The sequence below is a fragment of the Sciurus vulgaris genome, assembly GCF_902686455.1.
Source record: "Sciurus vulgaris genome assembly, chromosome: 14".
NCBI classification, from domain to species: domain Eukaryota; kingdom Metazoa; phylum Chordata; class Mammalia; order Rodentia; family Sciuridae; genus Sciurus; species Sciurus vulgaris.
This window is the reverse complement of record NC_136475.1, coordinates 68792024-68814145: the sequence shown is the minus strand read 5'-3', so window position 1 is coordinate 68814145 and position 22122 is coordinate 68792024. Positions and strand designations below refer to the sequence as shown.

Sequence of the window (22122 nt, the reverse complement as noted above, 5' to 3'; positions counted from 1 at the left end):
CGAGACATTGTGGGTTAGGATGTAGAAAGATGATATTCATCCCAGGCTTTTCAATTAGAGTTCTGGGTTCCGAATTCTTTCTCCACACTTGATTTTAGTGAAGTGTGAAATGATCTGAATTCTTTCCCTTACTAGATGAGTGATTGTGTGCAGGGTAAATCTACCTCTTATGTAAAACCCGCAGCACCTGCTACACAGGGTTACCTTCAGGCCTTATAATAACTCGCAGCCGGCAGCCGGGACCTGCTAGAGGGTTCACAAAACGCCAATTAGCTGGGGGCGGGGCCAGCAGCGAGAGGGGCGGGGCGCTGCAGCCCTGCGCATGCGCCGCCTGGGTGCGCACGCCTCAGGTAAGAGCGGCTGGTGGCATCTGCGCGGCTCCCTGAGTTGTAGTTCTCCTTTGACGACTGGGATGGGTTTATTTTTATTTTTATTTTTTATTTTGGAAGCGGGGGAGTTGCCAAGTTGTGAGACCTTGGATACTCCGGTGTCAATGTGTCCAGAGGCCGAGCATTTCCGGGTCGCTGGTCGACCTTGGCTCGGCGACCCGGGTGGTGCTGGCGGTCCCTCGCGCGCGTGGGTGCAGACCCGGCCCGAGAGCACCGGGCCGAAGGTGGGGCGGGCCGGGGAGTCGCAGAGGGGTGGGAGCGGAGCTGAGGCGTCCGCTGGGAGCCTGGTTGCCGACTGCGGGAATCTTCGACTGCTTTTGCTCTTTAAGCTCAGGGCCGTGATGTTGGGAAACGTCGCTCCGCGCTTCTAGACTGAGAGGCCTTGGCTGTTTGGATTCATGTCGCCCGGAGATGCTGGGTCTTGTAGGCCACTTCTCAAAGCAGCCACTTTGATTTCCAGCTTTGGCTCACAGCCTCAAATCAGGGGTTTCCGGACAGCACTGCGCAGGCGGGACTCGCCCGCGCTGGAGCGTGTGCACCCGCAGCCAGTTTCCCCGACCAGCGTGATGTTAACCCTAAGACACGTACCCCTTCTTTTTTTGAGCCTGACTAACAGCTTCATTTTAAATATCTTCTAAGGCCCACCCGCCTAGGCAATCCTGGGTGTTCCGGTGCTGAGAAATCGAAAGAACCTCCTTTCCCACTTAACCTGGTCAGGGCTCCCCTGGTGGTGTTTACCAAATGGTATTAGCCTGTAGAAACCTTGTCCGGAAGCTTGGGCTTTTGGAATGTAACACGTACATATATATTTTAAGAAAGGCAAATGTTTTATTATTACAGTGTTATCTGGATTTATTTTTTGAACCCTTAGCATCAATCTCTTCCACCGATTTTTTTTTTTTTTTTTTGGGGGGGGGGGGTCTTTGATTTCTTAAACTGTAGACCTGGTTGCAGGCAGGTTTTGTTGTCTTAAAAATAATCCCCTGAGCATAACTTACTTTGTCAGTAATTAATGCAAAGCATTGTAGAGAATGTAACAAAACTATTCTCACCTACTCACCCAAAGCTCTAACTTCCTTTGCTTCATTTCTTGTAATCATTTAAAAAATTTAATCTTTTGGTCCCTGGGCGATCACATTATCAAAATGAAAGAAGGGAATTTGGGCGGAGAGTTGGAGTGGTGAACACCTGATGAAGATATGATGATATTAGAAGGAGATTCCTATAATCTTATAAAACTAAGATCTTAAAATTGTCTGAAGGATCTAGAATGGTGGAAGACAGGTTAAATCAAACATCTTTTTAAGCTCACTAGGAACTAGGAGATTCCCACCCCCATTCCTAGGCATTGTGAAAAGAAGGCAGAAACAAATGGAGTGTTAAGCACCTGCCAGTGAGGAGAGACAACTGGGACTAGAGAGTATTAGACAACAAAATGCCTCTGTACAGAGACAAAGGACACATGGGGGGGGGGGGATCACAATTGATTAAAAACTAGTGGTTGTCCTATTCTTTTTTTTTATTGTAAACAAATGGAATACGTTTTGATTCTCTGTACATGGAGTAAAGGCATACCATTCGTGTAATCATAAATTTACACAGGGCAATGTTGTTTGATTCATTCTGCCATTTTTTGTGGTTGTCCTCTTCTTGACTTTGAGTTAAATGGAGGCAGAGTAAGAACTTGGGCTTAGATTTCATATATTCAATAAGTCATAATTTCTTGCCCATTTCCTTTTTTGTTTTTACTTTAATTAGAAAAAGACAGATCCCTCCCGTCCCCCAGTCCCCTTTAAGCTTTCTGGGGATTGAACTGAGGGCCTCATATGTTAAGTATGCACTCTACCTCTGAATTACAGCCCCAGGCCACTGAACTTTTTTGTATGTGGTGCTGGGAACTTAACCCAGTTGTGCTTTACCACCACCAAGCTCCACCCTTGGCTCTTATTTTTGACAGGATCTCACTAAGTTGTTGAAGCTGACCTGGAACTTGTGATTCTCCTGCCTCAGCCTCTCTAGTTGCCCGGATTATAGGTGTGTGCCACTGCTCCCACCTTAAACTTTCTTGATTTTAATTACAGGAAGAAAATCAAGATCTAATCTGTCTGTGTGGCTACTTATTGGGTCACCATCTAATCAGTAATCCCCCTTTAGGATGCAACTAAAACAAATACAGTAACTTTGGGATCTAACTCCTATATAAAGTATTCATACTGTGGAAATAGTTATTTTTATAGATGTGGCAACAAATTTAAGCATGTTCATTTGGCTTTATACGTATTTGTTATTGTTAAATTTAGGATGGCCCACAATATGGAACCACTGGCAAAGAAGATCTTTAAAGGAATTTTAGTAGCTGAATTGATGGGTGTTTTTGGAGCCTATTTTTTGTTTAATAAAATGAACACAAATCAAGGTAATCAAAATTCAGTAGTTAATGCTTTCTACGGGGACATAGTTTTCTAATGCATTTTGGTTATTAAACACTTGGCATTTTTGGAGAAATAGTTCTTCAGAGTCAGTGTATTAGATGTTTTTATGGGCAGAAGTAGCAAGGTATTTATTATGGTAAACTAGGTGACTCATTTCTCACATGCTTTTGCATTTGGATTTGAGATACTTCTACATTCATGGGTTTTACTGATGGGGAGGGTCAGGCTTAGTTTGGAAGCAAAGATGGAGGAAATAGCCTGCCCATTGTACTTCCTTGTTTGGTAGACTTAGAGAAAGCAGAAAGTAACATCACTGTATTCTCAGAATAACCTGTTTACTTGGGCTGTATTAACTCTGGACCAATGGTGGGCACTAAAACCCTTCCCTATGCTGTCACTGAAAGTGATTTGATATTTTGTGAAATTTTATATTAGAGCCCTTAACATTTTAAATTCAACCTTTTTCTTTCCCTAAAACTGAATAAATCAAGGAGTTAGTCCTGGGGTGGTGACTATCTTTGAAGTTTGTCACTTCTCTTCCCCCAAGTACTTCACTGGAACATTGTATACCAGGATACTATTGAATAATCACAAATTTTTGTACTTTTATGCTATATATGTGTATATATATATATCATATATGTATATGGCATAAAAAAAATACCAACATATCAACAGTTTTCAAAAGCAAATTAAAGTTTTGTATTAATTTAAAAAACTAGGCGTGACCTTATTTCCAATTTGTTATCAAGGGAAAATGACATCTATAAAAATTGATAAGGTTACATAAAAGAATTATATATTGATAATGAAAATTTACTTTTACATTTCTAAGTTACATCACATACAGATTAAATTTTAAAAACTCTAAAATAACTATAGGAAGGCTATGCATTATGGCAAGTGCAACTTTGGGTTTAGTTCCTGGATTACCAGGACATTAAATTTTAAACTACATGGTTTTCATCATAAAGACCCCAAAGTACAAAATTGTGGCTTTGTGTTACTAAGATGAATTTCTGATCATGTCTAACTTCCTTTTTTCATTAGAATTCAGGCAAACAATGAACAAGAAATTTCCCTTCATCTTGGAAGGTATGTTTTTCCTTAAATAAAAAGAATACATAACAACTTTTTCAGGTAACTTTATTTCTGTAGTAATTTATGACTGAGGACTAAATGGCTTTATTTTGTCATATGTCAATTTCCAACAACACTATTCACCCTATTTTAGCTCCTTCAGAGACGGTAGTGGGGAAAATTATTACCTAGAATTATCTAGATGAGAGCAGAGTTAGCTATGGGTCGATTCTTAGTTCTTCCAGTAGTTAAGAATGTAGAATGAGACCTGTCTGAGGTGGTGATGAAGCAAACCACAACTAAAATCTTCAAATTTGCTGCCTCTCAGAGCTGCTTCTTTATCAGGTAGTGTTAATCCTCATGTGATTGTTACAAGGACTGAACAAGATGACGTCGTAACACTTGAACAGTGCTCACAGTAATTAGTAGTGTGACTAGAACTTACACAAGAAATATGTTAATAATATTGTTCTTTTCATTTTATTATGTAGCAATATGGAAAAAAGATTATTCTTCTCAATGAAAGTTTAACATTTTATATGATTTTTATAAATGGCACTTATTTTTATTTATAGTTTACTATAAATCCATCGAACAGGCTGGAATGTATGGAATCAGAAAGCAAGATCAAGAGAAATGGCTGGATAGCAAAAATTAAGAATAAGTGTAAGTAGAACCTTAATTTATAATTTAATAACTCATTTCCTTTGCTTTTTAGTTTTATGAGGGGGTTTCTGCTTCTTTTTGAAATTTTTCTTTTTCTTGATGATACTTTTCACGTCTCTGTTGTGTAGCCAGTCATCACGTTCAGCCTCCCATCGGAGCTGTTTGAGACCTTTAAGAGGAGAAGAAAGATGAGCTGAGCCATGTTGCAGACTCTGGGCCACCACAGACCATCCTACTGATTAACGGGAACGTCAGGTCTGCTTTGGCCTGTGGCTTCCCACGCACTACTGCAAACCCATGTTTGTTTGTTGCTCTTCTATTTTTATTGTCAAAGATTAATGTTTTACAAATAAAAGACTAAGGAAGGAAAAGGAAAAATGTTTTGAAGATTTTATTTCTCTGGAACACTTTTACTTATAAAAGAATATAAACAGTAACTATTACTTTCAGAAACACTAGGTAAGTGCTCTACCACTGAACTACAGCCCTAGCCAAGGCAATTTTTAAAAACTTCAATTAAAAAGTCAAGTTACTTACTTGCATTATCTTTATTAGCCATGGCGTTTATGCCAATGCTATCAAACTTGGATCCCACATTTTCATCCAACAGGTGGCCAAACTTAAAAAAAAAAGAATAAATTTATTAGAAAATGTAAAATGATATAGAATTAGCTAACTTCTTAAAGCAGTATATTAGTGTTACCTCTTCAGCAGATACAAATAGGCTGGAGTCACTGAGGTTTCTTTTCTTTTTTTTCCTTGGTCCTAAAAAAATAGTGTCCAGATTTTTCAATTCTTAATATTAGAATTAAATATAAACCTTTAAGTATGAAATTAAGTTAAAAAATATATTTGGGTACAGACATAATTGCAATTATCTTCTAGCACTGTTAGGTAGCAGATATTAGCAGATATTAAGAATTAGTATATATGATTTTTAAGAAAGCCAATATTCTAATCGAATTGTTCAGATAATTAGTATGTTTTTATTTTTCAGATCTGGCCATTGATCAGAATTTACTCTTAAGAGAAATACTATCAGCCAAGATTAAAATTCCACAGTTGACATGCATGGGCTTTTGGAATATTTAAGGAAAATACAAATTTTAATTCAGAGTCCTTATCTTTGGACTATGAAAAAGGTGAAAAAGGTGACTGAAGGTATGTTTATTATGTGAATGAAGTTCTATTTATACTATTGAAAATAAAGAAATTCCCATTAAAAACTTACCTATTCAAGATAAAAATCCCTCCATAAAAACTCATTTATAGTTTTGAACCCATAAACTTTTTGAAATAGATGAAACTGCAAAATACTTATTCTTAATTAATTTCCAAATTAGTGCTTATTTTTATTAATTTAAATGTACAATACTAGCTAAAATATATATTAACTAAAAATGTTGCTTTTATTCATTCTCACCTTTCTTGAAATAATGTTATTCAAACTCCTTGCATCTTTGACATCAGTCTCTAGCACTAATAGAGGACACTTTAAAAATTCGACTTCACTCTCAATTGAATTGCCTTAGGTACAATAATTCAGTGTTTTAATAAATTTACAGTTGTTCAACATGACCATAATCCAATTTAGAACATTTCCATCAACTCCAGAATATCCTTGATGTCCACCTACAGCCATGCTACCTCCTCTAACCCTGAATTTACATTGTTGCTGATTTGCCTTTTCTAACTATTTCATATAAATGGAGTCATTTATATGATTGCTTGTTATCTGGCTTCTTCTAGTGGGCATAACATTTTGGAGGTTCATCCATATTGTAGCATGTATCAGTCCTTCATTCCATTGGCTGAAAATATCCTAGTGTATGCATATATCACATTCTTTTTATCCATTCATCAGTTAATAGACATTTGGTTTATGCCAACTTTTTGGCATTAACGAATAATGCTGTTATGCAGAATCCTGCATAAATCTTTGTGTAGACACATCAGAGTCATTTTTGATAAAAATTTCAAAAGCATTTCTTCTTAATTTTTATTAAGGTGAAATGTATATTACATAAGAACTGAGTAAGTATTAGCATAGCACTGGGATTTTTTTTTTTCCCCCCACTTGTATGCAATATCTGTGATCTCTATGAGTAAACATGTCTGTACCGTTTTCTTAAAGTTCCCTTAAGGTTGTTTGGTCTTTTCTTTTTCTTTCTTTTTTGGTGGCACTAAGGCTTCAACCCAGGGCCTTGGACATGCTAGGCAAGTGCTTAACCACTTAGCTACACCCTGGCCCTGAGGGACAATCTTGAGGAAAATTGTATTTGAGCATATGCTATTAATAAAATGTGACTTTCTATCACTCAAGGGAGACAAAATCTGGAAAATAACAATGTAATTTAAATTTTCACCAGTTAAATCATCTAGCTATTAGGGGGTATGATCAGCAGTATTTGTAAGAGCTGATAAAAATTTTGTAGGTTTAAGTATGAGAGACTACTACCAATATGTAAATAGTTTCTTTAAATATTTAAATTGTTTTTAAGTTTGTGAATCTGTTTTTATTTTTTATCAGTATTTTCCAGTAAGCACAGTCTAGAAAGACTTTAGAAACAAAGCATATACTGCTTTCCATATTTTTATCAAAAACTTAGATGTATCATCTGACATAGAACTTTTTCTTTTATTACTACTTTACAAGTGTTAATACTGTAAGGCAAAATCTTTTAAGATATACTATAAAGAATGTTAGAGAATTAGCAGAAAGATTCATATCTTTGGTTAGATGATTTTGAAATTAGAATTATTTTAACATGGCAACAAAATGTCAGATATCATGAAAAAGGAGAATGAAATTAATGAAGGAGCATGAATTTTGACAAGGGTCAAATGGCAACAAAAACATTTGGTTGAGGAAAGGAAAAAGCAACATTCTGAGAATCCAGGGCTTATACATCATGAAATGCTTTCAACATGAATGAAAATATGATCTAGATAGAGATATTTAAATATGAGAAGAAAAAATTTAGAAGATGAAAACAATTTAAGGTATATGTGAGACCAATTTTCACAGGGTTTAAAAAAACCTGTTATTTATCAATTATAAAAACATAAGGAAACAGACCCTAAATCTTATTAACCAAAAGAAAAGTTTATCTCCCAAAATGATAATGAATAATGCTCTTCACATGGAAACTGGTTAGGTTTAAGAGATTAAATGTATTTTCTTACCTTGAAATGACCCAGCAAAGTCAAAATCATCAGCACCCTTTCTCTTGCTTCTCTTAGTATTGACTTTGGAGTTGTCTTCATCAGGTTCTATTACCCAAAAACAATTGCTCTTAAGTAATTAAAAACAAAAGAACCTCAAGGTACATTAAAATCTATTAGCCCAGTGGGGGCTCTATACTGCCATTGCATGTGGGTTTCATAATTCTTCAATTTCACTAGCACAGACTTGAGGATGTTGTGAGATCAAGATTCTAAGAATAACTGGTATAGTTCTGTAATTTATGGAAGTACATAATTTACTAGTTTCATTAATGTGACCAAACAATATAAATTGAGAAACTTCTGCCATGGTCTGGAATAAGTAGCAGCATACTGGGCAGGTGCATATATACTGAAGGAAGGTGAAAAAACAAGTAAGGTTAGAAAACAGTCCGCAGACACAATTTTGGGTGTTCTCCACTAATGTACAACCATAAGATAAAATGTTTATCATCTTCATCTATGTTGTAGGGAGCTAGGATGAATATTAATTTCCTTCAACCCCTGTTAATTACTATTCTTTTTTTTTTTTTTGTTACTGGGGATTGAACCCAGTACAACTGAGCTTTTATTTTTAGTTCTTTATCTTGAGTAAGCATATCATTAGGTTGCTGAGGCTATCTTGGGGCTTGCAATACTCCTGCCTCAGCCTCCACAGTTGCTGGGATTATAGCCATGCCTGGCTGTTAATCATTCTAACATTAGAAAGATATAAACTCAATATGTATTATATAAAGAGGCTAATTTTTTTTATAATTGACTTCTCCAGTTCTTTATTGATATTCTTTTTTATTTTCAGACTTTCACATACAGTGCTCTTATGACTATGTTCTCATACACATCATTTTTTCATATATTCATGAACATGTGGGTAGTATACAATTCTGGAATATGGCCCACTTTAGAGAGGCTACTTGTTGATTAAAAGTTCCAAACTTGGGCTGGGATTATGGCTCAGTGGTAGAAGAATACTTGCGTAGCATGTGTGAGGCACTGAGTTCGATTGTCAGCACCACATATAAATAAATTAAAATAAAGGTCCAACAACAACTAAAAAAAAAATAAAAAAAAAAAAGTCCCAAACTCAAAACTCAGTTTTAAAAAAAATATTGCCACTAAACCTTCAGTTTGAAATAAGAAAAAGGTTCTTTTTAAATTTGTTTATTGTATTAATGTGAATACAGAAACCTTTATTAGAAAAAGTATCCCAAGACTGAAAAATGATTTTTTTTGTATTTATCTAAAATTTGTATTTTACTAAAAACAAAGAACAAAAACTAACCTGGAATGCTCTCATTTTCATCATCTAACACATCCATGAATGTTCCTCCGTCTTCATCAATTTCAGCAAATTCTTCATCATCCATACTTCCCAAAGAAACTTCATCATCATCCAGGTTACCGAGTTCATCGTCACTACCCTCTGAATCTTCATATTCCAAGTTATCCTTAGCTCTTTTTGTTTTTTTCTTCATATTGCTGGAAAAAACCCCAAACTTGTAAAGAAGGCAGTGTTTTCTCAAGTGTTTAGTGCCTAGCAGGCTATTGAATGACTTTAAAGGAGAATGAAAGACTACACAAAAATATACTAATATGCATTATATACATCCAAAATTAAAGTACTATATTCACTTCCCAATAACATCATATACATCTATGGTCTGTTGTTCTGGGGAACAATAATTTAGGAAGTAGTAAGAAACAGTAAAGAGAAGACTGAAGAAAAGTATTTCACCTGGCAAAATCAAGATCATCCCTTCCAGGGGTGAAACAGTTATCATCTTCAAATGTGTCTGCCAGAGAATAACATTCACATTATGAAATATAGCAAAGAATAACAAGGTTGACATGTCTTATATTGAATCACTTATAGTAGCAGAATCATGATTCTGCTGTTTATGGCAAGCACCAAAATGATATAAACATGATTACTGTTCATGTGTCTTAGAAATGTATATCTGTATAAGTCTGTTAAAGAACTATGTTAATGAAGTCTCTAAATTGAAATGGGCTCCAGTTAACTTCTAGTTCTTTTGCAGTTTCTTTATGGAAAAAAAGCACATTAAATAAAATGAGATGTAGTAACTTCCGTTCTTTTTTACTTTACAATAGCTATTTAGTTGCTTATTTTTAGTAGATATAATGTGAAAAAAGTGAAATCAATGTTAAGCCTTCCCAATTTTGCATGTATTTTGTTTCAGTCTGTTACATTTCAGTTAAAATTTCTCAAGTGCTTTGGGAAGATGAAAAAGATGAAACAGTAGACTTAATTCTAGCAATAGTATATAATGAGATTGTGAACAATAAACATGGTTCCTATTTTATGACACTTGGCTTTAGAAATGAATATACCCATATCAATAAAAACTTTCTCAATTTTTGGAGTACATGTGGATGAGTTACCATATACCATTAAATATTTCTTAATCCTTCATTATGACTTATATGATATTCCTAGCTAAATGATTTTTTAAAAACTAAGCTCTCTTCTGCCACTAATGTCCATGTTCTAATAACAGTAATAGATCTAAAATTGAGATTCAACAAAAACTAATTACCAATCATCTTTTCAAATTCTTCATCATCTACATCTTCTATACTCTCTTCATCAGCATTCCGTTTTTGTTTCTCTTTAACAACAGCAACTTTTTTATAATACCTAAAATAAAATGCATGTTATCTATTTGATAATTTTATTAAAGATCTGATCTTGCTATAATCAAAACACCTAAGACTAGTCATAAACTGCAATTTTAAGTTTTTTAATGTAGAGACTTAATTGGAGATGAGTGAAATTTGTCAATTTACAAAAAATGATTTTATTTCAACAAAATAGGTATAAACTTGAAATGTGGAATAAATTTCAAAAATCTGAGTTTCTTATAAACTAGTTCTTAACAAAAGTACTCACTCATTAACTCATATTAATCAATGTGGCATAGAGGGCTGGATGTGTAGCTCAGTGGTACAGCACTTGCCTAGCATGCATGAGGACCTGGTTTGATCATCAGTACAGTGAAAAAAGTAATAACAAAAAAGCAAAGGTATAGCAACAGATTGTTATAGCTTCAACACTAATGATGTAAGTATTAGAATATTTTGGTTCTAAATGACTTCAAAATCACAATAATTTGTCAGTCCTACTCTTACAATAGGACACAGCAAAAAAATTGTATTTTCTAGATGATATTCATACCCTTAAAATTAAGTCAAATTAACTCATCAACTTTACTACTATAAGGTGTTAATTGTAATTTTAGTAGACTTAGACATAATGAATTTTGCTAATTCTGCTTTAAAGGCCATGATCTGGCCAAATTACTGATGAGTTATCACTGTATTAAACTAATGTAGATTTTAAGTCTATAAAATTATTTAAAAAAACAGACTAAATTCCATAAATTCAAGATTATAAACCCAAATTTATAAATTATTAAAAAAATCCCCAAGCTTAGTTTCATTAAGGTATCTTAAGATCAGCAAAATGAGTAATTTTAATTTCCTTTACAAAATGGGACTTGAAAATGAGCTTTTGAAAATACACCAATGTCAATGAAACATTTTATGGGATCTAAAAATGTAAAAAGTTTAAATTTAAAAAGTTCCTCAAATGAAACTATATTAAATATATTACCTGTAGAAAAACACTTCATCCACTGGTATTTGGCTTTCTTCTTTTGCAAGGAACTCCTTACTATTCACTGTAAAAATAAAGCATTTTCATTTACCACATTTAATCTCCTTTATGTTATTTAAAAGTGCAGGTGACCAAATGCAATGCATCTATAATTCTACCATCTTAAAATGTGAGGAAAGTGGAGAGAAGAGATCCTGTAGTGCAAAGGACAATCTCAGGAAAAGCTGGTGTGGAGAACCACATATGAAACTGCTGATGTCACCGAGAAAAGTAGGCAGTACATACATAGCCTAGTCACTGAAAGTAAAGGATTCTTCAGTTTTCCAATTGCATCCAAGATTCAAATTTTAAGAGAAATAAAAATTCAGAGTTCTCTTAATGTATAATCACTTTCAACTTGCCATTTTTGTTTAGAACAATAATGCTTGTCATTCTAAGGATGGTAAGTAAACAGATTTTCTATAACTACCTATTACTGAAGAAAATTAAGAAACAAAAACAATGAACAACAAAAATACTAGCTTTCCCCTTCAGAATTAAGACATCTGCTTCATGTTGAATGAAAGGAAATTTGACCTCTAATTCTAACTCTTAACTTTGAGTAGGCCCTTTCACATCTGTGGATCTTTGTGAAGTCAGTCAGTTGGAAATTAAATGATTTATAAAGTCTAACTTAACCCTAATCCCAGGACAAAGGGGAGGTAGTATTTCACATGCAAAGAAATGTCTGCTCTGAATAGAAAAGCAGAATCAGGTCCAGAAGATCGGTACTAAACAGAAGTAGAAGAATATCAACAAAGTTAAAATGATATTCCATGACAAAGTCAACTATGTATATTTTTTTCCTGCTAAGCTCATATCAGCTTAAAATGGTCTGAGCTGTAAAAGAAGAGTTATGAAGAAGTTACTGATAGAACTACAGAGGACACAAGAATGGCAAAATGGAGACAATTGTTGAAGCTGGGTGAGGGTTCTAGGAGGGTTCATCATATCATCTCGTTTTACTTTTGGATTATGTTCGAATTTTTTACTCTTAAAGTAAAGCAAAGAATAAAACAATTTATGTTTTATGGACTTGTACCATCTTTTCAGTTTCAGTCATCCAAGCTTTGTACTTACCAGCAAGACTATGAGTATCCTTTAGAAAATGTTTCCTTTTTGGCTGCATCACAACACTGTCAGTATTTTCTGAAATGTAAAAGAGTCTAACATAAGACTCTAATATAAGAGTCTAATATAAGACCTAGTTGTGCTCATGTTGTTTACTAAATATCAACAGTGAAAAGTGAACAATTCATCAAACGGAAGCCTACCTTTGCCTTTATGTGGCTTTGGATTTCGGTATACAAATCGATCCAAGAATCTCATTAGTGTGAAATCCTGCAGTGGGTCCCCTGAATACTGGATATAATTTCCCTGAAAAGTAGGAAGGGAGCAGATTTAAGAACTTACTTAAAAAACAAACAAAAAGAATTAATCTCTCAATCCAAGTAAGGAAAAAAAAAAAAAAAAAGGAAAAATATAAGCTTCTACTACATTGTTATCAAAGGCACAAATAATCCTTCAAATATCTTTCTCATACACATTATACTAGAAAAAAATTAAGCATACACGTACATACACATTCTATGCTATGCTGATTTTGTGGATAGGTAAATAAGAATAACGTGGCCATCTACCATTATCTGGGAACCAAACCCTGAAGTGGCAAACTCGGCAAATGGGAAGGGAGAGGGCAATCTTTCCAGAATAGCCAGAATGTAATAAATAACCATTTGGTTTTCTAATGTTCCAAATTTCTATTCATCTCAGGCAATGGGAAGAATTATTTGCTATTCTATATTAAATAAGTTGTTCCTCTATAAGAAAGTGAAAAAGTATATATATATATGATTCTAGATGGTAGAGAAAACAATTTATGACCAATTACTGATTATCAAAACCTACATTACTTTTTCTTACTTCTTTATCTTTTGAATATTTTAGACTCACCTGAAGGATAGTTTTTGCAAAAAGGGCCACGGAGGGATGAAAATGCTCCGATAACTAGGAAGAAAAATGTGAATAATGTCAATTTCTCTTCTTTCCTGGTACTAGGGATTGAACCCAGGGGTGCTCTACCACTGGGCTACACCTGTACTCACTTTTTACTTTGAGACAGGGTCTTACTAAGTTGCTGAGGCCAACCTCCAACTTGTGATCCTCCTCCTCCTCCTCCTCACCTTCCTGAGGGGCTGGGATTACAGAGGTGCACCATCATGCCTAACTAAAGTCAGTATTTCTAAGGTTATCTCTTACTGAAATTAAACTTATTTAAGACAATCCAAAGAACTAAAATTTAATATATCACCAAGGGTGATTCTAGAGCATTTCAGTGCCAGGACCATTTTATATACTTAAAAATCAAGATCCCAGAGCTTTTATGTAAGTGGGTTATATGGGTTGGTATTTATTAGCAATTACAACAGAAAACTTTTAAATAACTAGAGTTATTTAAAATAATAAACCCATTGCCTATTAATCTAAATAGCATGTTTATGAAAAAGTTTCAGAACAAAAAAATTACCATGGCAAGAAGAGTAGCATTATCTTAGGTTGTTTTTCTTTTGATGGTAATGGGGATTGAACCCAGGGCCTGGTACATGCTACCACTGAGCATCTCCAACCCTTTTATAAAATTTTATTTTGAGACAGGGTCTTGCTAAGTTGCCCAGGCTGGCCTCGAACTTGCAATCTTCCTGCCTCAGACTCCTGAGTAACTAGAATTAGAGGTGTATGGCATTGCACCTGGCTTAAATTACAGCTTTACAAATCTCTTTAACATCTGGCTTAATAAAAAACAATGGATTCTTTTTATCTGAATTCCATGTTATTTTACTTTTAAGTTTATGAAGAAAATTGGGTTTCACATGGATATGCCATTGGAAAATGAGGATTTAAATAACACCCTTTCACAAAAAGTGTGGAGATTTTCTTCTTTGATGCCACACTGAAACTGAAGATTAATTACAATTTGAAACCAAAGTCAATTGGCTTTTGGCATTTTTTACTTTTAATTATTTGGTCTACTTTGAATGTATCTTTAATCCACACATGAATTTGTAATGTCATACATCAGTCATCTGAAAAACAGCAACTGACTTAGGTAGTTCCTCCAAATGTTGGTACATTTATTACAGAAAGATCACAGTGTCACCACTAATTTCAGCTTAGGGATATGCTGATATGCTGTCCACCTGAAGCTAGTGGTTACAAGATTTCTAAAAATTTTAATCTTTGCTTGAGATCTTGAATTTTATTATTAACAACAAATAATGTTGATTGTTTTGCTTAAAAGCAACAGGACTGATTCATTCATTCATTTTCAAGAAAATGCCTCCCAAATACCCATGTCTGAGTAGTCCATTTGTCAGTCTTTTATGAAAAAGCAGCTACGTGAGTTTGGAATGGCTACACAAAGTTCATTGAGACATGAAAGAACCTTCACACTACAGAAATGTGCTATGCATACTTGCTACAGAAGCATGTGGAATACTGAATTGACGTGTATTTTAAAGTCAAGACTCACTGAAAAGGTGTCAGAGACACTAAGAGGTCTGTGTTCACACTTTGATACTAGTTGTATAGGAAGACTATCATTTACAGGAAAAATGGACGTTTTGATGTGTTAAATTCATAAGATCAAGATTATACATAGCAGAAATGAATTGAAAGATAATTTGGAATTATTTTACCTTTTTGAGTTCCCAAAGACTTGTATTTTCAGCTCCACAGAACAAAGGGTTTCTACTGAATGGATCATATGTTTTTAGCTGTTTGCCACCTAAAAACCAAAAATAGTGTATTTCAAATGTTTTATTTCTAGTCCAATATGCCACTAAACTACCACCATCAGTATTCTTATAGAAAATCTTCAGAATTCTTAGTTAGCCAGGCATCCTAGATTAAAAACTCCAAGTCTCTTCAAAAATTTATCTTGGTATCTAAGCTAACATTTGTTCTTGAATAAACCAGGCTATGCTCATCCCAATTACTAACAGTTCCCTTCATTACTTTTCAAATTGCAACAAAAGTGCTAAAAAATATAGGTCATAAATGTCAAGATGGAAACTACCTGAAGATGGAATAGGTTTAAAGTCTTCTGAAGTTGTAGAGTGCTCCAACTATTTGTCTTTAAAGTGTTTCCAGAAATAGTTCTTACTTGGAACAGATTTATACTATGTTCATATTTTCAGAAACTCAGCAATTAAAAAGTTTACAACAAGATTTTCAAAACCCACTGTAAACTATCTGATGCACACCTTGTCATCCTTCTAAAGGATTTTTCTCAGATTAATCTTCAGGATAACTAATGAATTCTTATAAAAACTTTCTTGGCTGTTACTAGACTACTTTTGTACTTAACAAAGTGAAATTTGGTGAATTAATATGACTATGAGTCCCACAACAAATGGTGAAGAAATGGGTCTAGCACATTTCTTGATCCTCAGAGACTAGGCAAGTGTTCTTACAGCCTCAAATGAGAGGCTGCATTTTTAAGATTGTTTTGGTTTTAAACATTCTATGAACAGATTTAATTCAGTTCCTGTATGTGGAAAACCACTTAAGGTTTCTATGTCACAGAAAGTTTTTCTATCTTAAAACACTGTTTTAAGAAACTGTAGATAATCAAATAAAGAACAGAAAGGTCTGCCCAATTCACAACTTACGAAAAAATACTTCTGTTTAGAAATCACACTTGTTTATATTCATGAATTTCAAAGCTTTACATGTAAAGATAAAGTTCGGGAAATTTAAATTGGCTCAAAGATATATATTTAAAATTTACTTCTATGCCTAGGGTTACAGTTCTATGGTAGATTTGCCTAGTATGTATAAGTATGTGGTTTGAACCCCTGTATCACCAAAAGGAAAAAAATATTTCTGTGCAGATCAAAGAGAAAACTAATTACCCAATTTAAAAATTCATGAGAACAGTTTAAAGACTGAAAACTCTCACCTTTCAAATTATCAAAGTGTACCCAGGAAGGAATCTTTGGTTTTTTGGTGTCTGTGTCACTTTCAGGCACTGTTTCCTCTGTTTCCACTTTTTTCACTGTATCTATTTCTGTTTCTTTGTCTGCATCAGTGAATTTTTCTATGTCTTCATCATCTCCTATGTCAACAAAATTTTCTTCATCATCAGACTCCTAAAAAAATGATTTAATAAATTTATGTTAATTAACTGGAAATTGCAATAAAGTCAGTATTCAATCATGTCATGTAGAATTTTAAAGATTCACTTATGCAATCTGGTGAAACATGAAAAGACTAATAAGTAAAATGATGGCCTTGAATGATCTATAGAATAAGAACGATCACACTCTTATTTCTAAATGAAAAGGTGTTAAATTTTGAGCCAAGAGTTCCTGAGATTTTGGAACTTTACTACTGAGCCCACAAATAAATATCTGATATGTTGTAAATAACCCTATGAGGTGCTATTATTTTTCCCATTTTGCAATTAAGGAAACAGGTTAAGACATCTATTAGCTCTGTAATCTTCTATAACTTTCTCATACAATTGGAGTTTCTAGTATAATACAATTTATTACAATTAAAGGGATTGAGTAACCTGCCCCCACCTAGCTAATTGTATACCTGGCACTAGAATCTATGTCTGACTCTAAACCTCACACTATAATATGCTCCAGAGAACTAAGTTACCTTCACTGAAGTAAAGAAAAATAAAACAAAACCACCAATATATTTTAGCACATACTTGATTTAAAAAGCAGTTGTAAAACATACCGGGTGATCATTTAATTGACTTCTTAAACCTGGTTTTGCTTTAAAGATCTCAGACACAAGATATAAAGCTCCACATATAAATGGTGGCATCTGTGTGCAAGTAACCTGAAGTAACCTCTTCACAAAAGCCTTCACGCGGCGCAACACAATGTCAGCTTTCAGAGATTTGTAGACAAGGTTAAGAAACATAGCTTGCTTGGAACACATCATCAACCCAGGATCCAACATCTTTCTGTAAAATAAAATCAAGATTGAGGGATAACTTTCCTATATATGTTAGAGGAGACCACTTCTCTAATGACCTGAAGAGAAAGAATGATCATGTTAAGCGGGGGGTGGGGTGGGGGGGTGTAAAAAGTCACAGGAGCAAAAGGTATTTTGTTTCCTTTCTTTTCCAACTGTTTTATAAGCTAATGGGCCACAACCCTAATAGTGTAATGATAATACAGATATAGAACTCCACTAAAAGGCTAATCCAAAACCAAATAATGAAAAAAGCAGTGGACCAAATCTGTTTTTGTCCTACTTGCTGGGTGACCAGAGACATATACCCTCCTATAATAATTTTAAAATACTCTTACCCTAGAATCCTATAGATGCCCCAACTGGTCTGGTCCTCCACATACTAGGTCATCTAACTAGGTTAGCTTTCATAACATGTGGGATCATTGCTTCCTTTACTGTAAGCAATACCATTAACTTCTTTCTATTAGTAGCAGAAATGAAAATACATGTTTCTACATTGCTCTGTATCCCATTTCCCCAGCAGTTAGTTCTATAATTCTTGAATATGTTGGTAATACTCTGAGAATATTGTGTTATTCAAATTTCTCTTTTCACACCTAAACTTTTCAACATTTTTACCCACGCAACTCAGTTTTAGTCACAAATTCCATCCTAGGTCAACAGATTTGAGAAGAATTTAGATAGAAATGTCTCCATCATCACAGAGAGCATGTTCCTTAAGTTTTTGATAAATAATATTTTTTGCAATTTTGTTGATCCTTCAATTAAGTAGGACTTTTTAATTTAAAGAATTCTCAGTAAAATCAAGTGCAAATAGATAATTTAAGAGGGCGTAAAAGGATGGTAGAATGAGAGACATTATTACACTAGACATTATCACCCTATATACATGTATGAAAAAAAAATTTATCACTATCAAAAAAGATAATGAAAAAAGTAAATAAATAAAAGTAAACTTAAAAATGAGAGGGCTTAAAAGCTCTAAAGAAATTCATCTCTGAGAGGTGTTGGCTAATAGTAACTGAAAGAACTTGGGAATATACTTGTCCTCAGAGAGAGACAGTTGCATTAAATAGACTGATGTTACATGGACTTGAAAAAAAAAAGTTTCCAAATAGATTTCAAACACTTTCTAAAAATTGGTTCATATGACCCTCAAAAATTAAACAAAAACTCCAAACCTCTACATTTCCATCCTTGGGAACTCTTCTTTTTTAAATTTTAAAATTTGTTCTTTTTAATTATACATGACAGTAGGATGTATTTTGACATACTATATGTACGTGGGAATATAATCCCATTCTTGTGGTTGTACTTCATGTGGAGTTATACTGGTCATGTACTCATATATATGCACAGGAAAGTTATGTCTAATTCATTCCATTTTTTCCTATTCCTATCCCCCATTCCTTTGTTGTGGGACTGGCTTACTTCACTTTACATGATAGTCTCCAGTTTCATCCACTTACTGGCAAATCCATTAATTTCATTCTTCTTTAGCTGAGTAATATTCCATTGTGTATGTGTGTATGTGTGTGTGTGTGTGTATATATGTATATGTATATACATATATATATATACACACACACACATTTTCTTTATTGGAACTCTTCTTCAACTATGACTATTATCAATTACTTAAAAAAAAAATCAGACACTAAAAAGATCTTTGAGATTCTTTATAGTGTACCAGAGAAATGACTTCCATTATACTTGCAGTTCCATTTCCTCAATATCCCAAAAGATTTAAAACAAAATGAAATTTTGAAATACAGGTGGTTAGGATATGACTTAGTCACCTAAGATGTTGAATAGCAAGTTGCTGAGGGAGGTCTAACTCCAGTTTTCTAACTCTTCCTCATGCCCCACAAGGGGGCACTGCATGTGCTATATATTAGATCAAGTTATGTCACATTTATGTATTAGAATGCTTTGTACTTACCTGTATAAGGCTGTATAATATCGGTCTGATATTGTCTGCTGAGAATTCATTACCTGGAAAAGCAACATTAAAGCCTGCACACTGGTATTAAAATTTACAATATGTAACACTTTGAACAAAGTGTCAACCTGCTCTTTCACTTTCTCATCACCAGTCTCTGAATAAGGGTATGCCCTATTCACACCTGTTAGAAGGGCACTAAGCATTTTTGACTCAATATCTTTTTTCTTGATACAAGTCCGAAAAAAACAAAAATAAAGAGTTATTAATTTGTTGGCCAATTCACTTTCTTCATGGGAGAGAACCATTTGATTTAAAAAGCAAATTGCATAATATTGAGCTTTGGAGCTGATATTTGAGCGAAAGAGTAGCCTTTCCACTTCACTACACACAACTCCTTTCATATTGGGATGTTTACAAAGTAATGTCTCTAACAGATGGGAGGCTTTTGTAGCTATTCTGTTCTGAGGATCTCCCAGTTTATTTACCACCTGCACAAGAAGAGCCTTTTCTTCCTCAGGCTTGTTACAAAGCAGCTCATGAGCAGCTGTAAGTGCTCGAGTTTTAGTGGTTACTAATGAATCATGACTTAAAGTTTCTAAGACTTGAACAAATTCAGCTACTAAGTGTTTTAGTTGGTGTTCAAAATACCACAATATCAACCTTCTGTCTCTTGAGTCCTTGTTGCCACTGGACAACTGTTCTAGTTTGTTGAAAGGGCGCTGAGTGAAAATCCGTAACTTTCGACTATCAGGCAAAAGGTCTGTAATGAGTAACTCCTTGAAAGTATCCAAAGCCATGAGGCACTGCTGTTTGCTGCCCTTCTTTTTAACAAGGTTCACAAGAGTTTCTACAAACTGGAGTGTGTGAATAGCATCATCCTGGATGAGAAGGATCATGGCTGCCATCCGGTCACCTAGTGTCCCTGAGGATACAATTGCCTTCATCCAGGTAGAAGAACCTCCCTTTTGATTATTTGTCTTACTTTTGAATAAGTTAACTTCATGCTCATATAGCTTCTGAGCCAGAGTTTTGTACTTAGATACAATATCCTGAGGCTGAGGTTCCAAAGAATATTCATTGGTATACTCCAAATCATACCATTTGCCTCCGGGTTTCAGCAACAATGTCTGTCTCTCAAAAAATTCAAAGATGTCCTGTTGTTTAACTTTATTTACTTTTGATGTGGAACTACTGTTCTTATCAGAATGCTGTTCTGGCCTCTTATTTTTCACCTTATTGACTGATGTCCGTTCACTTTCTGCTGCATTTTGCTTTTTATTATCTCTATTAGATACTTTTGCTTCTTTTTTGCTGGAATTTTCCTTTTTAGGTTGTTCATCATCTTCAATGAAAGATTTTGCATATTTGGCCAAACTAAGATTTTGAATAAAAGCTTCCAGTTCACCTTGTTGAAGATCATCAACTGCTCCCTTTTTTCCTCCATCCACCACTTCCTCATTTTCATCCAAAGTAGCCAGCATAAGGTAATCTTGCTGCATAAAAGCACAAGAAGTTAAAAATATATCACCACTTCAACACTTCAGGTACAATTTCATCTTTGAAATCAATGAAACATTGAATTACTGTATTACCTAGGATCTACCCTCCCTCCAAATAAATACTTGATGGAGCAAAATTTAAATGTGCCAAAACCACAAAATAGGGCTGGGGAGATAGCTTAGCTGGTAAGAGTGCTTGCCTTGCAAGCACAAGGCCCTGAGTTCGATCCCCAGTACCGCAAACAAAACAAAACAAAACAAACAAACAAACAAACAAAAAAACACAAAATAATGAAGAAAGCACAACATAAAAAATTTTTAGAATGGAAAAAACTTTTAAATTTTAATGTGAAACTCAGGGCCCACAAAAGATAGGACCAGTAAATTTATCATTCTATCCCACATAAAACACAGAAAGATAAAAAGACAAATAAAACCTGAAAAAGAAAATAGCAGCAACTCATATCAAAGTAAGGCTCATTACCTTAATATGAAAGTTTCTGCATATTAGCAAGAAAGTGATGAGTACCCAACAGGAAAACGTACAAAGGATAGCAATGTGATAAGGAAAAATGTTTTTTTTAAATGATTTGAAAAGATGCTCAACTTTGTTAGCATTTATACAAATTTAAGTTAAAACCACATTTGGTGGGGGCAGGAGCACTTTCACACATGGTTGATGTGAATATAAATTGGTATAACCTTGATGGAGGGTGATATGTCAACTTTCATCAAAATTGCAAGGCACACACATGTCCTTTAACCCAGCAGTACCATTTTTGCAAATTTAGATTACACATACAAACATGGAGGTGAGAAATATGTTTAAGGTTATTTACTGCATTATTTAAAATAGCAAAATATTGGCAACCTAAATATTCATAGTAGATAAATTAGGACACAAAATGATTTATGCAGTTATAAATCCAATGATAGAATTTTATACATTCACACAGAAGGATCTCTAAGAAAAAAAAAGATGCAAAATATATGGCATTAGTGTAAAATATAACATACACACATCTATTTCATTTACATACTTGTGTACGTGTGAGGTATAGAACATCCCTGGAAGATATAAAATACACTTATAAAAATAATTGCTTCCTAGAAGAGAAACTGCATGTCAGGAGGTAAAAGTGGGATAGAAGATTTTCATCGTGTGCCACTCCCCCAATAAACTTTAAAAGTTTGTATTATATATATGTGATGT

General features: G+C 34.2%; 2 protein-coding genes across 6 annotated transcripts in view; one reads left to right on the top strand and one right to left on the bottom strand.

Annotated features, from left to right (window-relative positions):
- Positions 1 to 300: 300 nt before the first annotated feature.
- On the top strand, positions 301 to 9274 carry CEBPZOS (CEBPZ opposite strand). Of its 5 annotated transcripts, XR_013759257.1 has the most exons (7): positions 357 to 2423; positions 2690 to 2805; positions 3872 to 3916; positions 4477 to 4567; positions 4700 to 5026; positions 5565 to 5728; positions 9141 to 9274. XR_013759257.1 is itself a non-coding variant. In XM_079111065.1 (6 exons), the coding sequence occupies exons 3-5, from the start codon at positions 2691 to 2693 to the stop codon at positions 4557 to 4559; spliced, it is 243 nt and encodes an 80-aa protein (XP_078967191.1). In that variant the 5' UTR covers positions 301 to 350; positions 2347 to 2423; position 2690; the 3' UTR covers positions 4560 to 4567; positions 4696 to 5026. The 5 variants fall into 5 exon arrangements, 4 of the variants coding, with proteins under 4 accessions (XP_078967191.1, XP_078967193.1, XP_078967190.1 ...); XM_079111065.1 differs by lacking the exons at positions 5565 to 5728; positions 9141 to 9274 and adding an exon at positions 301 to 350 and having other exon boundaries at positions 2347 to 2423; positions 4696 to 5026; XM_079111064.1 differs by lacking the exons at positions 5565 to 5728; positions 9141 to 9274 and having other exon boundaries at positions 357 to 613; positions 2347 to 2423; positions 4696 to 5026.
- The window catches only part of CEBPZ (CCAAT enhancer binding protein zeta), an 18986-nt gene continuing 1229 nt past the window's right edge, over positions 4366 to 22122 (bottom strand). Inside the window, exons 2-16 of the mRNA XM_079111059.1 lie at positions 19408 to 20903; positions 17220 to 17451; positions 16429 to 16618; positions 15164 to 15252; positions 13422 to 13475; positions 12743 to 12845; positions 12549 to 12617; positions 11427 to 11493; positions 10351 to 10451; positions 9528 to 9585; positions 9075 to 9271; positions 7754 to 7840; positions 5271 to 5332; positions 5105 to 5186; positions 4366 to 4736 (exon numbers count right to left, since the gene is read on the bottom strand). Of these exons, the coding sequence (XP_078967185.1) occupies positions 4600 to 4736; positions 5105 to 5186; positions 5271 to 5332; positions 7754 to 7840; positions 9075 to 9271; positions 9528 to 9585; positions 10351 to 10451; positions 11427 to 11493; positions 12549 to 12617; positions 12743 to 12845; positions 13422 to 13475; positions 15164 to 15252; positions 16429 to 16618; positions 17220 to 17451; positions 19408 to 20903 (3024 nt within the window). The 3' untranslated portion in view covers positions 4366 to 4599. The remainder of the gene's footprint in view (positions 4737 to 5104; positions 5187 to 5270; positions 5333 to 7753; positions 7841 to 9074; positions 9272 to 9527; positions 9586 to 10350; positions 10452 to 11426; positions 11494 to 12548; positions 12618 to 12742; positions 12846 to 13421; positions 13476 to 15163; positions 15253 to 16428; positions 16619 to 17219; positions 17452 to 19407; positions 20904 to 22122) is intronic.

Excerpts from the sequence above, each read along its gene's own strand:
- CEBPZOS (XM_079111065.1), top strand. The coding sequence starts at position 2,691 with ATGGCCCACAATATGGAACCACTGGCAAAGAAGATCTTTAAAGGAATT. Across the intron at positions 2,806-3,871 it reads TAAAATGAACACAAATCAAG|AATTCAGGCAAACAATGAAC; the intron begins GTAATCAAAATT and ends TTTTTTCATTAG. Across the intron at positions 3,917-4,476 it reads ATTTCCCTTCATCTTGGAAG|TTTACTATAAATCCATCGAA; the intron begins GTATGTTTTTCC and ends TTTTATTTATAG.